At 42.0% G+C, this 18,292-nt stretch overlaps 2 protein-coding genes across 3 annotated transcripts in view; one reads left to right on the forward strand and one right to left on the reverse strand.

Annotated features, from left to right (window-relative positions):
- Window positions 1-18,292, forward strand: part of LOC115639767 (estradiol 17 beta-dehydrogenase 5-like) — a 296,315-nt gene that overhangs the window by 84,463 nt on the left and 193,560 nt on the right. The window lies entirely within an intron of this gene.
- Window positions 1,681-15,279, reverse strand: LOC115639834 (aldo-keto reductase family 1 member B1-like). 2 transcript variants are annotated; one of them, XM_030542804.1, is made up of 10 exons: window positions 14,999-15,279; window positions 10,800-10,967; window positions 9,333-9,449; window positions 8,485-8,560; window positions 7,631-7,755; window positions 5,646-5,752; window positions 4,721-4,802; window positions 4,219-4,248; window positions 2,807-2,889; window positions 1,681-1,959 (listed from the first exon to the last, which is right to left on the reverse strand). In XM_030542804.1, the coding sequence occupies exons 1-10, from the start codon at window positions 15,062-15,064 to the stop codon at window positions 1,920-1,922; spliced, it is 894 nt and encodes a 297-aa protein (XP_030398664.1). In that variant the 5' UTR covers window positions 15,065-15,279; the 3' UTR covers window positions 1,681-1,919. The 2 variants fall into 2 exon arrangements, with proteins under 2 accessions (XP_030398664.1, XP_030398659.1); XM_030542799.1 differs by having other exon boundaries at window positions 4,165-4,248.

The following is an 18,292-nucleotide window of genomic DNA, read 5'->3' on the forward strand; positions in this document are numbered from 1 at the left end:
CCAGGTGAGGCGGGCCAAGAGAGTGGGAATGGTTACCCGTAGCCAAACCAGGCAAGCTTCCAGACCCATTCCTGTTCCTGAGCCGTCCACAGAAGCCCTGTCTGTGTTACCAGAGACCCAGACAGAGGCAGTGGACCCGGATTCCATGCCTACCACTGAAACAGCCACAGCATCTCCAGTCCCAGGCCCGGAACTGGAACAGCAACCAGCACCAGCAAGTGCAACCACATCTTCAAACTCAACGCCAGAGGGCGCCAGCAAGCCAGAACTGGCAGAAGCAAGGCGGTTCCAACTACAAACTGACCATGCTGCACTAAAGTGGCTTCATACTGCCAAGGGGAACAACAAGAAACTTCTTCGTTGCAGTTTAGCTCTCCAAGATTTTAATTTTGAAATTCAACACATCACAGTAGCTTCTAACAAAGTTGCTGATGCACTCTCCCGTGAGAGTTTCCCACAATCCAGTAGTTAAAAAGTGTTCTTAACATGTAAAAGTCTGTTAGTTATATACTTAGTAGTATATGTAAAGGTGCATGTGTTGTATTAATCTGTTTATTTTCAAGTTCTAGAAGCAAATTGCCGCCAGTGAGCTTCCCCACTGTCTGCAATTTGGGGGGCGTGTCATAAACAGATAGCTAAGGGTTAATGTCTCTTTCACCTGAAACACCTGACCAGAGAACCAATCAAAAAACCGGATTTTTTCAACCTTGGGTGGAGGGAAGTGTGTCTCTGAGTCTTTTGTCTGCCTGCCTGCTTCTCTAAGCTTTGGACAAGTACTTTCTACTTTCTAGTCTTCTGTTTCTAAGAGTAAGGACAAATAGATCAGATAGTAAGTTATATGGTTTCTTTTCTTTGGTATTTGCATGAATATAAGTGCTGGGTGCTTTGATTTGTATTCTTTTTCAATAAGGCTGTTTATTCAATATTCTTTTAAGCAATTGACCCTGTGTTGTATCATCTTAATACAGAGAGAACATTTGTAGTTTTTCTTTCTTTTTTATATAAAGTTTTCTTTTAAGACCTGTTGGAGTTTTTCTTTACTTCAGGGAAATTAAGTCTGTACTCACCAGGGAATTGGTGGGAGGAAGAAATCAAGGGGAGAGCTGTGTGTGGGATTGCTAGCCTGATTTTGCATTTCCTCTGGGTGAAGAGGAAAGTGCTTTTGTTCCAGGGTTGGGAACGGAGAGGGGGACTCACTCTGCGTAGTTTCACAGAGCTTGTGTCTGTGTATCTCTCCAGCAGCATCTGGAGGGGGGAAGGGAAAAAGGATTATTTCCCTTTGCTGTGAGACTCAAGGGATTTGGGTCTTGTGGTCCCCAGGGAAGGTTTTTCCGGGGGACCAGAGTGCCCCAAAACACTCTAATTTTTTGGGTGGTGGCAGCAGGTACCAGGTCCAAGCTGGTAACTAAGCTTGGAGGTTTTCATGCTAACCCCCAAATTTTGGACGCTAAGGTCCAGAATCTGGGAATAAGGTTATAACAGCCATAAGCATTCTGTTAATACAGCTACAAAAATATTGTTTAGTTTAATTGCTAGAAACTTGTTCACAAGAACTGTAGGTCAAGGATTACTAAAACTTGTTTACCTGTCCCATTACTAACAGCCTGTGGAATAAATTTTACTAAAGATGAAAACATGCATTTATATTGCAAAAACAAAATCTGACACAGCTAAAGGACTACAGTAGTAATAGTAGACGTAAGGGCAGCAAATTGGACTGTCTTCAGACTTTGTTCTTCAAGCTTCTTGTAGAATCTCCCCTGCCAGCAGGGACTACATAATACATTTACACTAGTGATTAAATGATGCCATAATTGTATCGTGCACGTGAACATGCTCATCAGTTCAGCTAACCAGACTAAAGGATCAGCAGAATGCAATCACTCTAAACCCTGAAGAATGTCAAGACAATGCCAGGTTTAATCTTCTCTGAAAGGATAGTCCTTGTGATTTGTGCACCTAGACAAAGGGAGAGAGTTATTCCAGAGTCCTTACAGTGAACACTACAAGGGTCAGCATTGATGCAGTCTTGAGTTTAAAGAGAGTAGTTTGAAATGTGCATAATCTCTAATTATAGTGGCCATTTAAAGTGCTCATCCAGCCTCCCTCACTGTCCTAACTTACACAGGATAACTCATATTAACTCTCTGCTTTTTGTAATCAATAGAGGATTTGGGTATTCTGCAATTTAAATAGGCAAGCTTGAACTCCTGTCATTCAAACGGTAGTATGTCTGTAGTGGTCACTTCACAGATTGTTACATTGGGGAAAGAGAATAAATAGCAGAACTAGAAATAGATCTCAAATGTCAGGATCCAACCACTCTACAATACAGAGACTACATTAATAATCTCTGTATAGGTAATACATGACCTCTCTTTTCTAGACTTACTTTACAAGGATTAGCTAATTTAGTAGAACATTAAGTTCTGAATTGTAATTTTACACACTGAACATCTTTTAGTCAGATGAGTAGTAAAAGTCGAGAAATCTGAATCCTATATATTTTGGAGCTGTAAATCTATTTTAATTTGCTAACACGTTTAGCTCATAGTAGCTTGACATCTACATATTAAAAGCTATTTTAACGTGATAAACCCCATATAAATCACAATTCTGCAAAGGGGTACAAGCTGACTAGTATTCTAGTGAATGCTAGTATGGGATTTCAGTGGCTTTAAATATGACATTTTGTTAGAGGTTCATTGTTCAGTTTCCTACTCACCATTTTAAAAATGAGGATATAAATGTTCTACAGTAAATGTGGATTTGCCATGCATTCTGCTAGATAAGAAGAGACACTCACATGTTTATGGGACAGATCCTACATCTCCTCTTAAAGCTGAGGATGGTTTCCATCTCCTCTTTAGTTAATTCAAAGTCAAACACCTTAAAAGGAGAGCGAGAGAGACAGACACACACAAAAGAAGATGTACAAGAGGTAAGTTTAAGTGGCTTCCAGGTAAGGATACTGCAGACATGAGGAGGAATGCATTATAGTTGTTTAGGTGACAGAAGGAACACAACTTGATGAGAAAATGTTACAATGAATGCCCACGTTACGGAGTGGGTAATAAAATATGTGGACCAAAATTTCAAATGTGGGGTACCTAAAGCCAGGCATATAAATTAAGTGGCCTGATTTTCACAGTTGCAACTCCTAATTTAATCAAAGGGATCTGTGATGTCTCTGCAAGTGCTCAGCACCTGTGAGTATCAGGTCACTTAATTTATATGCTTAATTATTGGTACCATGTTTCAAATTTTGGCCTTGAATTATGAAAACTACTCTACAGTACAGTACAGCATGATTCTACCCGCTGGGTTCTTACATTATAATTTAGGATGTCACTAACCACTCAACTCACTGACAAGATCAATTTTTATTTTATTTTGCTGAAAGAGATGGTTCAGTTAGACTTTCAAATGTTTACAAATGAGGGATAATTCAGAGGAAGGAAACATATGTTTGCATGGCCTGCTCCTCCAAACCATTACTCAGGCCATCTCTCATGTGGGATATTTACTTCAGTATAAGTACTGCAGGGTTTGGCCCTTCATTAGTGGTAACCACAGTGTAGCCTGTGTTAGTACTTCAGAATTGTTATAGGTCTGAGTGACTCACTTAGCTTCAAATATGTGGGTGTTACCTCAAAGAGGTGATGGTGTCAATGAGAATTCCATTTACTGTATTTTAATTGTCTCCAAATTCTTAGTTGTTATACAGTTATTGGAGCCTAGAAGAATCAACTGAGTAGGGGGAAATCATGTACATTAAACAAAGGGATTCAGATGTTTTGGAATGGTCTAGCATTGACCTGACGTCATGATGGAGAGAAAGCGACCATATTTTGAAAGAAAGTAGTATACGTAAACAGGCAGCTCACTAATAGAATTTTAAATCAAACTGTTAGGTCACCTCATCCAAAGGGAGGATTTGGTTTCACATTTATTCATTTGCTGGTTCTTCTGATGAAGTAAGCTGAGTGGTCGCCTTTTCAAAAACAGCTTCAGCATTTACCATGTTATCATACAGTCATATCTGAGAGACCCCAGTTATTTCCTGTTCTAAGTATAAGGGAAAACAGTGATATTGGTAAGGTAAAGCAGGTTTCCTGTATAAACTTGCAACGGGACCTATAAGTATCTTATTTGCAACATTACCTTAAAATTCTCCTCAATACGATGTGGAGTGACAGACTTGGGAATTACACTCACGTTTCTTTGGATGTGGAACCGGATCAGAACCTACAGCAACAAATCAGAAATGTGGTAAATTCAGAAGACAATGCCATGCCTACTTGCACATTCCATAGTGAATAAATCCCCTAGATCAAAGAGTTACCACAGGAGGAAGCAATGTAGCAAAGCCAAACTAATTTTTGCACATACTCATTTACTACTAGTATTCGTGAGACCAAGATGGCAAGTAGTGAATGCGATTGACTGAAAATTTGAGGTTAACTAATGGTGATGCATATGAATGATGTAGCTATCCCTTTCCAGCTAATGCCCTCAATTTCACACAGTTTAGTGGTCACTAATCTTTCCCTATCCCTTCTGTAATGCAATCAGATTAAAAACAATATATTTAAAGTATCACACTACAAAGGAAACATAACGGGGCAGAATTGGGTGCAATTCCTTTGTGAAAGATGTTAGCCAGCACAAGAGGATGACATTTTAGAAAGGAAAAAAATGTTGTACAGTGAGTCTGTACCTGAGCTGAGGTTTTCCTGTGTTTAGCTGCAATTTCCTTAATCTTGGGGTCATCCAAGAGGAAAAAGTCCTCAGACTTGGGCCTACAAAAATAAAGAGTAGACACTTTTATGGAAAAGATTATTGTGTTTTTCGACCACTAAACATAATAGGGCTCATAAGATAATTGGTAATTTTGGAACAAAAGAATTTACGGCATACTTTAATTCACCCACTCACACTGCTCCTTTCCCCTCTAAACATCATTCTTCACATTATTTTATCATGAATAGGGATTTGGAAATAGCTGAGTTTTGTGTAGAAGTTAGATAGAGCTCATTCCAATATACTCCAGTACGATGTTCTATCGTCTAGGATTTAGCACCGAGAATATCTTCCCTCTGGCTGACAAGAGTTTCATCCTTCATGATCAGAGTTTCCCTGGCAAGTAATGGATGGAGAGTGAATGTCTCTGAGGTAATCCAGAGGGTTTTGAAAATTAGAACTAGAGACAATCTGTCTCAAGATCACCATATCTTTGTTACAGTGAATGCATGAAACTGATGTTTTCATGACAGATTTTTAATTATGATTTTGTAATTTTATTATGATTTTGTAATCTTTCATTAAGTTGTTAAATGTTAAAATAAATTGATCAGAATTCAACTAAGAATTTGCTTCACCAGTTCACAAATTGATTGCTTGTTTTTCTATTAAAATACATAAATCCAGTCAGCTTGAGTCCCACACATTAATCCATTAATTGAATAAGAGAATAATGGTTTCTATGCAATTGTGCAGATTTAAGAGGAATTTTGAGGTTTTGTAATCTATAATAATTTATCTTTTTTTTCATTTTTTTATTTCATCCATCTACAGTAATATATTTTTATTAGTTCATCGAACTCACACCTAAAAAGAAAACAAAATGTAGAAAACATTCTTACCAAGGCCAGTTGGGAGCTCCAAGAGGACAGTATGCAGTGATAGCCATCTCTTGGGACTGGCAATACCTAACCAGCTCTTCTTGATGAAGGTATGGGTGGCTCTCAATCTACAAGAACACTAATTAAGTTTACGCAGGGGCAGACTGTACTATTGTTCTTCACAGTACGGACATTGTGGTGATTTACTGAAAGATATATAATAGCACAAGCTTCTCCATAGAATACATCCCCACTAACCTCCAGAAGATAGCTTCTTTTGGAACTAGTCAATATATAGTAGAACCTTGGAGTTACAGACAACTCAGGAATGGAGGCCATAACTCAAGAATGGAGGCCATATGGGGGCTGGCCATATCTCTGAAAAGGTCCATAACTCTGAACAAAACATTACAGACTTCAGTCACGGGGGAGTTGGGGCTGCAGCTACAGGGCTGGGAGGTGGGTCAGGGCTTCTGACCCTAGGGTCCGCTAGGGCTCTTAGCAGGGGGTCAGGGCTTCTGCCCTCTGGAAACATCAGGGCTCAGGGATTTAGACTTCGGAGGAGCACTGAGGCTTGAGGCTTCAGTCTCACCACTCTGTTCCCAGCTTCAGCCTTGCAGGGGGCATCAGGGATCAGGGCTTCAGTCCTGTGGCTGCATTCCCAGCTTCAGCCCCACAGGAGTTGCTGGGCATCAGGGCTTTAGCTTTGGGGGGCAAACACTGGGGCTGAAACTGGCACTCCCCTTATAGCTAGGGCCCCGGTGACCTGCACAGGGATGAAGCTGGGAATGGAGTCGCAGGGCTGAAGCCCCAAGCACCAGTGCTCCCCTCCAGTCTAAAGCCCTGAGCCCCGGTGCTCCCGAGGGTCAGAAATCCCCAGCTACCCTTCCCCACACCCTTCGGCTGCAGCCCCAACTCCCTTCCTCTCCCCTCCCCCGAGTGGCTGAAGCCGTGAGCCCCAGGGCTAAAGCCCCAAGGCAGTGCAGTATTTGCTGCTGTTTGGGTGGGGGGGAGTTGTGTTTTTTTGGCTCCATTGCTGCCTAATTGATGACATCCTGTTTCACAGCGTGGCCGGTTGACTGGTAAGTCCAGAACTCTGGTGTTCATATCTTTGAGGTTCTACTGTACTTTAAATTATCTAAAGGCACTCCTTCTGCAAGGAGTACTTAAAGAACTGACTTCAATGAACTGGATTGGTTTGTACTTTTAGTTCCTTGTGATCTCATTGCTAATTAAGCACACTCTTGTGCTAATCTTGCTTCCACTCGGTAATATGACACAGAGTGACTGTGATTTTGGGCAACTAAACCAGCTTTTCACAAGTGGTCACTAATCGTATGTTCTTTATTTTTAATAAGGTTGAAATGTTTGGTTTCCATTTTGATCTTATCACCATGGAACATTTCAATTTTTTGTTTCAGAATGACTTTTTGTTTCAAAAAAAATTTATTTTACATTTTTATATTTTTTATTTTTATATTATACCAGTTACGAGATCAGTTGCCAATTAGAATAACAATTACAAATTATCAGTTAGAATCGCAAAGAGTACCAGTTACTAAACTAATTAGAATACCAATTACTAAGCAAATTAACAATTAGAATACTACTTAGCCATTAGAATATCAATTTTAAAAAACAATTACCAATTTATAATATAAAATATAAAATACAAACAAAATTAAAAATACATAAAAAATCAAAATAGAAACTGTCTCAATTCAACTAATTTTTTTTTCAGAAATTTTATTCTGTGAGTAATTTTGAAATTTCAACTCAGAACAAAAAAAAGGTTAAATGTCTGAATTTCTCACAGGATGGAAATTCCAAGTTATACAACTCTAGTCATATGAAACAAAGAAAAACTCATTCAATGGTCATTCTGTCCATTAACCAGTTACATCCTTCCCAAACATACACAGACACACATGCAAGTCACATCATCTACCTGCAGCTTCCTTCAGACAAGTGTTCTGCCAACATTAACAAGTCTGTAAGCAGTCTACCTGGTTATTCACTGGTTTATATTTTAAATCAGGTTTGTTCAAGAGGCTCTTTATCTGTTCACAGTTAAAGTTGGAGATTCCAATGGATTTTGCCAATCCTGCATCCACCAGCTCTTCCATAGCCTAAGGATACAAGAGACTCAGACATTCTATATAACTAAGGGCTTATCTATACAGGGAAATAGACTGACATAGCTATTCTGGAATAACTATGTGAACACACTATTCCAGAATAAAAGTCATTTTATTCCAGAATAATTAGTCTGCTTACAAAGCAAAGTAATAATTCTGGAATAATGTCACTTTTCTTTCAAAATTATCCCAGAAAAGTTATGCAAGTCAGTTTCTCCATGTAGACATATATGGCACAAAGTATTGGTGGTCTTATTGTTAACTTGCCTATTTTGTTTCCACAAAACCAAATGATAAACCAGGTAGTTGGACCTGCCAAATACATCATGATTTGCAGGTCCCAGAGTCGAGCTGAGAAAGGGGATACACAAAAAAATAGCCCACTGCATCCTCCTCTTAGGAGGCAGAGACAACTCATTCTCTTTTAAGAACAGTTTTCTTTTTGTGCTTGTTATCATTAGTATCAGCCTGCAGTTTCCTTTTTATTCCTATAAGTCGTCAGTAAGACTTGATTCATTTCCCATCTGACAGAATGGAGAAAAGGACAAGATTTCCAAGTAGTCCTTCTAACTGGTGACTACTATCTCATTCTCCTCTCTCCTGAAGGCTTGGCCTAGCACTGTTGAGCACACACAGTTCCTGTTGCCACTCTCCTCCAATAGCATTTCTGACAGAAACAAAGGGAATCTCAATTAATCAGTGAACCCACCTCCCATGTGTCCCCCATGTGTCCAGAAAATCAGTGTCACTTGGAATGATCATGCCATTCTCATCTGTAGGAAACAGTTCTTCTCCAGCCTGTCATTGTAAGACAGATAGTTCAAAGATTTCCTCCATGCTGAATTATTTTATTTTTCAAATCTGCTAGTGAGTGAAGGTGGATTTATACAGGGTGTCCTGACTTGAGCTTTTGGGGGTAAAAAGAAGGAAAAACAGAATAATTCTTACTAAAGTAATTAGTTTATGAGCAGACTGGCACCATGCCAATCAGTGTGACTTGCAACTCCAAACAGAGGAAAGACAGAAGCTTATCAGTGCTTCTGTCAGCTTGTAGGAGCTCTATGGAGGTTGACAGAACAGTCTCTGCAGTAGGAAGCTGAGGACTGAGCTATCTTCCCAGTAAAGACAGAGAGAGAGAAGAATTTAGTACATAGACATCATCAGACAGGAATACCGTAGAATAGTGTACACAGCCAAATGCCTAGATATTATGAGCCAAGAGACCTGGATTTGATTTGGATCAATTACTCTCTAATCCAGAAGGGCTGGAAATGCTGTAGAAGCAAAAAAGAAAGAAAAGAAGAATGACAAAAAGACTACATTACAGTGCACAGCGGCACAGCTGCGGCATAGATGTACCATAAGAATGACCTTGCAAGATAGCTACTGCCTTACCAGTCAAGGGCAGCACTACTTTCCAGAGGATACCGGGAGTGGCACCAATACACTCTGAAGAAAGTCTAGTCTTCCATGCCTGGTTAGAAGATAACTATGGCGTGACTGCTAAGAAGAGGAAATTGTCTCCCTAGGGCCCTGACAGAAAGGCTTGGAGGAGTTAAAGTCACAGTACCTTGAATCCCATCGGCCAGAGCATCAGGTAGAGGTCCAGATAATCCAATTTCAGTGTAGCAAGTGTCTTCTGGCATGCTCCCTTCACCAGGGATTTCTCATGAAATGTGCACCACAGCTAGAGAGAGAAAACTAAGCATGACAATTGACTTCATAGGCAGGGCCGGTGCAAGGATATTTCGCACCCTAGGCGAAACTTCCACCTTGTGCCCTCCCCCGTCCCCAAGCTCCCTCCCCGAGCCCCCCTCCCCGCAGCAGCTCCCCTCCTCCGCCCTGAGGCGCCCCCCCCCCCCGGCTTCTCCCCATCCCCCACCCTTGGCCCTGAGGCACGCCCCCCACCCCAGCTCACCCGTTCTGCGCATGAGCACGCCATTGCTGAAGCAGCTCACCCTGCCCCGCCTCCTCCCCAAGCACGCCGTGGCTGCTTCACTTCTCCCGCCTCCCAGGCTTGCGGTGCCAACCAGCTTAGGCGCCGCAAGCCTGGGAGGCGGGAGAAGTGAAGCAGCCACGGCGTGCTCGGGGAGGAGCCGGGGCAGTGGTGAGCTGGGGTGGGGAGTTCCCCTGCGTGACGCCCCCCCCTTACCTGCTGCAGGCGGCCCTCCCTGTGCTCTCCTGCCCCAGCTCCCTCTGCCTAAATGCCGGCAGCAACCGGGACAGCCAAAGATCCAGCCGCCGCAGTCGCTGCTGAAAAAAATGGTGCCCCCCAAATCCTAATGCCCTAGGCGACTGCCTAGGTCACCTAAATGGTTGCACTGGCCTTGTTCACAGGCAAATGACAGTATGAAATATCCCCAGCAGGACAGGAGCATGTCACACCTACCAGAGGCATGTCTGGGAATATTATGCCTTTCATCTACAGGGGAGGTGGACTTGATGGGTATTTTCTTGCAGTTAATTTTATAACTGGCAGTACACTTGACTAAATTAGGATTCTGCCAGATTAAGATATGGTAAAATGTCACCAGTTAAGACAGCAATTAAAGAAAATAATGCAAAAATGCAAGATTAGTGAAGACCCACTCACAAGTTTTCTGGTAGGTAGAAAACTATTTCTTTTTCTTACCCTTGTTGCTGCCGGGGAGAAAACCTAACATACAAGAGTGAATATATTCAATCCTGCAGGAGGAATGAGCAAAAATAGTGTAGCCATGCTTTCTTCCTTAGAGTCACTGAAAGCAGAGGCTGAGTTCCTGCTCTATTGCTGGCAAAAGAGGAGTACACTGAAAAGTGCATTCTAATCAGCCACGTTTTTTTAAGAGTTTCTTTTTTCCTTCCCTCCATCCCCTTTACTTGACTACTGGAATAAAGAAAACAAAATTAATAAATAGCGGGTACAGTATTAAGGGGTTAATTTCCCAATCAGCTTTACTCCATGGAGCCTGCCTTTTGCCTTGTGTGATCTTTGTCTCTTTTCCTGCCAGTCATCAACCTGACCCCGTACTTAGACTCAGGTAAGTCAAAGCTGTACCTTACTGATGACAAAGAGCTCCTCCCATGTCACAACCCCCTCCTCAATTTTCTCTTGGATCGCATCCCCTATTTCATTCTCATTCTGGTACACATGAGCACAGTCGAACTGGCGGTATCCAACATCAATGGCAAACTTCACAGCCTCTCTCACTTTCCCAATGGGGGACTGAAATGAAAAGAGAAAGCCAGAAATTTAAATACCTGAAAAATATTTCCAGCTTTCTAGTGTGATAATGGTTCATCCTCCCCTAAAATCAGGTAGTATTAATCCAGTAGTATTTGAGTGATCCTGGTTTGATTCCCATTTTCCCTGTGGTTTATGGAACAAAACAACTAGTGACAACCTTGACTCTTAAGCCACCTGTGATTGGCACTCACAGACTATTGTAATAGGCACACAAGAAATACCATAGACTGGTAGGACAAGATAGATACAAGACTGTACCGTGCCATATGCACCTATTTAGGGTGAAATCAGCCAAGATGGCCAATCATGTAGATCACGGGTCGGCAACCTTTCAAAAGTGGTGTGCCGAGTCTTCATTTATTCACTCTAATTTAAGGTTTTGCGTGCCAGTAATACATTTTAACTTTTTTAGAAGGTCTCTTTCTATAAGTCTATAATATATAACTAAACTATTGTTGTATATAAAATAAACAAAGTTTTTTAATTGTTTAAGAACCTTCATTTAAAATTAAATTAAAATGCAGAGCCCCCCGGATCGGTGGCCGTGACACAGGCAGTGTGAGTGCCACTGAAAATCAGCTCGTGTGCCACCTTCGGCACGCGTGCCATAGATTGCCTACCCCTGATGTAGATCAAGAAGGTGGGCAAGAAAGGGGCATATCTCAAGGAATGGGAGTCAAAGTAAGATATGGTAATCATATTGCCCAACATTTGCTTTGAAAACACAATAACGGACTCCAAGATCTGTACATGGAAACTTTGCAAGAATCCTTTAGCCCATTCCCTACAATGTTCCTGGAGACATCAGACTGAGAGCATGGAGGAGGGAAAACATGATACAAGACTTCTCCAGTCCTCTCTGACTGAAAGTTATCTCATTAGGAGTGCCCTCTAAGGGATTCTCCACATCCCTGTTGGAAGCCTTCATTCACTGCTTAACATTTCCTTTTTAGCCACAGTCATTCTGACAGTGAGAAATTGACAGGATAACCTTTGAAGAACTCTGCTAAACTGACCATGGGAATCAATGTTGAGTTACTTGGAATCAACACCTGGAATTGTTATAATTTGCCAAGAGAGAAAAAGAGGAGAAACCAGGTTTAAGGTGGGGTATTGGGAAACACGAGGAAAGACATAATCACTGGAAATCCTCTTGACACCTGGACATAAAGAAGCCTGCTATTGAGGAGATGGGACAGAAGGCATATGTCGATACAATGCAAAACATTATAGAAAGTGCCACTCTCTGGATAAGGCACACAGTTTAGGATTCATTATCAATATGAACCACATGACTTTCTTGGCTGGAAAAGAACAGTGAAAATCTGTTTGACAACCTTATACTAAGTCAAGTGGAAAGAGGAGAGGCATCTCAAGTAAGAACTTGCAGCAAAAGCAGAACTACACATTCCTACATTTAATGCATTATAAGATAAACAATATAATCACTGATCACTTTTTTTTTAAGCACATAGTTCTGAGTCCTGCAGATCAAAGGCTGCTTGGTTGGGGTGCTGGGTGATGTTGGTGGCCTTTGACATGCAGGTCTTTGATCTGGTGGTCCCTTCTGGCCTTAAATTCTGTTACTCTAAAAAAAACCCTACCTGGCTTCTTGCCTGGGGTAAAAAATAAGCAGGAACTGGTTATCCCTTCTGCTGAATGTCTACTTTTTGTATGACTCTTGCTTGCAGTCTGAATTCATCTTATTTTTTGTATAAGATTCAATAACTGCAGTTCCTTCAGCAGCATGGGAAAGCTAGCTGGCGTACGTAAAAGCATTCCAGGATGTACCAGTCTCTTTGTGGCCCCCTGCTGGAGGCCCCTCAATTCTACCACCACCCCACTCCAGGAAGGAGCAGCTAAGGCGACTCCCCCAGAGCTGCCTAGAGAGGCTGCCTAGAAACAGCCAATCAGAACCCAGCAGTCTCAGATAAAAGGAGCTGCAGGGGCTGAATAAGTTAGTTCATGGCTGGGGCCAGAGGGAGCTTGATGGGCTGTGTTCCCCAAACCTGGGGGTGAGAGGACCTGTGAACTCTAGCCCTAAGGTAATGGATGGCAGTAAAGAGACCAGGTGGGAAGAGGCCCAGGGAATTAATTGAAGGAATTAAAGGAGGTGGGGTGTGTAGCTGCTGTTTATAGGGTCTTTGAGTTTGGCCCTGGAGTAGTGAGTGGGCCTAGGTCCTGCCAGTGGCAAATGGCCTAAACCCTAGTGAAGGGCAGGATTAAAAAGGGCCTGGAGACATGGCTGAAGACCCTGGTGAGAGTTGATAGTGTTGAACTCTTTGCTACTCTGGAGGGAGTTCATCCATTTGACTGTGGTACTTAGCCAGAGAGCTGAGCCACTGAAGGCTTGCCTAGCAAGGTTGGCAACCTACAGAGGGTGCCAGGAGCAGCAGGAAAAAGAGACTGAAGTGCCACACCCAGCTGACAGGAGGCAGTCAGGAGGTGAGTGCCCCTGTCCCAATCAGTTGCTTTACAATGGGGTTCTCAAACTGGAAGCTGGGATTCCTTGGGGTTATGAAGTTATTACATGGTGGGGGGTGAGCTGTCAACCTCCACCCCAAACCGTGCTTTCCCTCCAGCATTTATAATAGTATTTAATATGTTAAAGTGTTTTTTTTAATTTATAGGTGTTGGGGGGGGGCGGTCACTCAGAGGCTTGCTATGTGAAAGGGGTCACCAGTATGAAAGTTTGAGATCCACTGCTATACAATATGCTGTACAGTATCTAGGAGCTGCTGTACAAAAGTGTAGTGTGAAAGACAGCTTTTTTTGTGAAGAAACAAAACACATGTGATCCTTCCCATTGTGTTGGCTGGTGGTGCAAGGAGAGAGACAGGTTTGGCAACTTGTTCCATAGTTACACAACTCTGCAATATGAGACATTCAGAGAATAATCCCTTGTATTATATTTACATTGTATTTACTGAATAGCATTTCAATTTGAGTACAGTGTGACTGTAAAGAAAGATCCTGTTGTAATGCAGATACAGTTGAGGTTGCTGTGGGAACATTAATACTGAATAATCTTGACAAAATAACCCTAGTGATTTTTGTGGAAACAAACATTGAATTTTTCATTGCATTTAGATAAGCTTTTTTGCAGGTGCCAGGGGCTTATTGCATCCCAACATCTTTCCAGTCAGTCTGACCCACTTATCAGGTTCATTCAAAGATTTCACAAGTCATCACTGATAACTCATATTACAAGCATGGGATTGTAACATGATTTAAGGGGCCTCATCCTGAGAAGTACTAGGCATGCACAGTTAGCATTGGAGTAAATGGGAGCTGAAGGCACTTAGCACCTTTTGTGATTAGACCCACACAGAGAATGACAATTGGAAAGTATATAAACACTGAGAATCAGCAGTGTCTGAAGAGGAAATATGGAAAGAATGTAATATTTTACAGAGCTTTAATAAAACATGTGGCTGAACACCTTTCATCTTTTAATGTTGCAGATTTTTGGGAGACTTGTCCATTTTACTACTTGGAAATTAATCAAAATAGGCTCTAAAACCCTTCTCCCACACCCCAAATCAGCAATGTGAGATCCTCAGGCCAGGAACTTGTACTAGCTGTTTGTTTAGCAAGTACCATGCATAACTATGGTGCTTTATAAATAAAGCACCATCCGAGTAGTTAGTACAAAGTTCCATTGTAAAACCCCTTTGATTTTTAATCACAGTAGATGATACTTAAATTCATTCCACCAGATGAGCATTGAGTATAAGAAAATATCACACTAAACAGTTTTCAGGGACATCAAAACTGCAAATCTCCACACAAACACCACATATTCACTCAGAAGATTTGACAAGTGCTTAAAGCTGTAACTCAACAGTCACACCTGCAGAATTTCAAGAGCCCATAAGCTCCCAGGTAGGAGTTGATCTCTCTTGGAGAGATCGCTGCAACAGGCTTGATGACCTGTAGCACTTTCATAGGTTACAAACTAGCTTTGCTAAAAGCACATGTTCAATACTGGGGTAGTTGGGTATCATCACCTTCCAGGTTCCTAGTCCCAGGATAGGCATCTTTGCTTTTGTGATCAGTTCCACGTAGGTTGTCATGGCTTGTCTGTCCTAATTCCCTTTGGAATGCCCCACTGTAAAAGAATGGGCAGCACCCTGGCAAAAGCCTTAAAGAGGTTCTTGATCCACCTGCTTTCTGGTAATTGGCTGCAGATAGGAGTAGGAAGGGAGACTGAAGCCTCAGAAGGTGGAGGTTTCGCTTTGTCCTTCTTCCTCTTCGGAGAATTACAAAGCCCTGTAGAATTACAGTCTGCAGCAGGTTTTGTATGTGTCCTTGTATGATTTGAATTCTTTGAGGATGTTAATAAGCAAGTGGGCAAAGGTGATCCAGTGGATATAGTGTATTTGACTTGCAGAAAGCCTTTGACGTGGTCCCTCACCAAAGTCTCTTAAGCAAAGTGAGCAGTAATGGAATAAGAGGGAAGGTCTTGTCATGGATCAGTAACTGATTAACAGACAGGAAACAAAGGGTAGGAATAAATAGTCCGTTTTCACAATGGAGAGGTAAATAGCAGGGTCTCCCAAGAATCAGTAGTGGGATCACTGTTCAACATATTCATAAATGGTCTGGAAAAGGGGATAAACAGTGATACAAAATTACTGAAGATAGTGAAGTCCAAAGCTGACTGTAAAGAGTTACAAAGGGATCTCTCAAAAGTGGGGAAATGGGCAACAAAATGGCAAACGAATTTCAGTGGTGATAAATGCAAAGTAATGCACAATGGAAAATATATTCCCAACTATATATACAAAATTATGAGGTCTACTACTGAAGAAAGATTTGAGAATCGTTGTGGATAATTATTTGAAAACACCTGCTCGCTGTGCAGTGGCAGTCAAAGAACAGAATGTTAGGAACCATTAGGCAAGGGCTAGATAAAGACAGGAGATATCATAATGCCACTATATAAATGCATGGTATGCCCACACCTTAAACACTGCATGCAGTTCTGGTCTTCCCATCTCCAAAAACTATATTATAATTGGGGGAGGGGAGTAGAAAGAATGGCAACAAAAGTGATCAGGGGTATGGAACAGCTACCACATGAGAAGGTTAAGAAGATTGGGACTGTAAAAGCAGCAAAGAGTCTTGTGGCACCTTATAGACTAACAGATGTTTTGGAGCATGAGCTTTTGTGGGACTCTTCATCTTTAGAAAAGAGAAGACTAACAGGGGGATATCATGAATGATGTGAAGGGGTAAACACTTTTTCTCCACAACACAAGAATGAGGGGTCACCTAATGAAGTTTATAGGCATCAGGTTTCAACAAAGCAGAGGAAGTACTAAACACAATGCACAGTCAACTTGTGGAACTCATTTCTAGGGGATTTTGTGAAGACTAAAAGTATAACTGGGTTCAAAAAAGAACTGGATAAACTCACTGAGGAGAGGTCCATCAATGGCATTAGCAAAGATGGTCAGGGATGCAACCCCATGCTTTGGGTATTCCTAAACCTCTGATTCCTGCTAGCTATGACTGGGCAAAGGGGGCTGGCTCACTCAGTAACTGCCCTGTTCTATTCATTCCCTCTGAAACATCTGGCATTGGCCACTGTTGGAAGACAGAATATCAGGCTAGATGGACTACTGGTCAGACCCACTATGGCCTTCCTTACGTTGTTGTTGTTAGTTGCACAGAGCTCAAGTCAGAGTTTAAAGCTAGAAGGAACCACCAGATCACCTAATCTGACCACCTGTATAGCATAGGCCACAAACACCACCCAGTGTACTCACACCAAACCCAGCAACCAAAATTAGACTGAAGTATTACAGCCCACAGGAGACTAAATTGTTATGAGAATAGAAAGCTAAGAGTAGGAGGGACTGTGCTGCCGAAGGTCTCTGTAATGGCAAAGAAATGATTAAGTGAGATGCCCAGATAATCCCAGCAAGTGACCCACTCCCCATGCTGCAGAGGAAGGCAAAAATGCCCAAGGTCATTGCCAATATTACCTGGGAGGGAGGAATTCCACCTGACCCCATATAATGCAATCAGTTAGGTTTTGAGTATGTGAACAAGAACCAGCCAACTGAGCAGGTGAGAGAGCGTGCTCAGTGTTGCCTCAAATCATAGGATACTATACAGGATGGGCCAGTCTCCAGCCATGGCCATCTCTGATGCTTCAGAGGAAAGAGACAGAATACATTGAAGGGAGGGAGTCCCTTCCTAACCCCTGTGGGTGACTGGCAAAGCATAATCTTTAGGAACAAAAGACATTAACTGGAAGAGTGTCCCCAGGGCTGCTGAGCCCTGTCCCTCACCATCACATGCAACCCATCATACAATCCCACACGCATTTATCCAGTTGTCTCTCAAAACAAATAAAATTGTTTGTCCCCACAATTCCTATTGGGAAGCTGTTCCAGAACTTCACTCCTCTGATGGTTAGAAAACTTCAGAGGAGGAGTTCTAGACTGAATTTGTTCTTGTGCCAACAATTTTTTAGCTTAAATAGCCCTTCACCTTCAGGGGAGGGATAGCTCAGTGGTGCGAGCATTGGCCTGCTAAACCCAGGATTGTGAGCTCAATCCTTGAGAGGGCCATTTAGGGATTGGTCCTGCTTTGAGCAGGGGGTTGGACTAGATCTCCTGAGGTCCCTTCCAACCCTAATAATCTGATTCTATGATGTTTAAAGCAATTATATACCCTTCCAGCCTTCTTTTTGGTAAGCTAAACAAGCCAAGCTCTTCCAGACTCCTATCATAAGATAGGCCCTCTGCACCCCTGATTATCCTGTAGCTCTTCTCTGTATCTTTCCAGTTTGAATTCATCTTTTTCAAACATGAGTAATGAGACTTGCACACAGTATTCCAAATGAGATCTTACCCATCCTTACACAATGGCATTAATACTTCTCTAGCTCTGCTGGAAATGCCCTGCTTGATACATCCTAGAATTGCATTTGCCTCCTTTGCACATCACATTAATAGTTCATAGTCCTCTTGTGAGTGACAAACACAACTAGGTCTCTCTCGTCTTCTGTTGCTTCCAACTGACAAGACCTTGGCTTAAAGCAGAAACTCTTCTTATTAGATCCTAGGTACATGACCTAACACTAGTTCTGCTGGAATTTCATCTCTTTTCTGTCAATCCAGTCTACAGTTTCATCCAGACTTCTGTATAATATTAAGATCCTTTCCTCTATTGGTAATAGATGCCTCCCAACTTTGTATTATAAGCAAATTTCATTGGCCACACTCCTACTTTTTGTACCAAGGTCCAATCCTTAAGGAACTCCGCTAGGAATCGCCCTCCAGTTTGAT

This window comes from Gopherus evgoodei, chromosome 1, assembly GCF_007399415.2.
Source record: "Gopherus evgoodei ecotype Sinaloan lineage chromosome 1, rGopEvg1_v1.p, whole genome shotgun sequence".
NCBI classification, from domain to species: domain Eukaryota; kingdom Metazoa; phylum Chordata; order Testudines; family Testudinidae; genus Gopherus; species Gopherus evgoodei.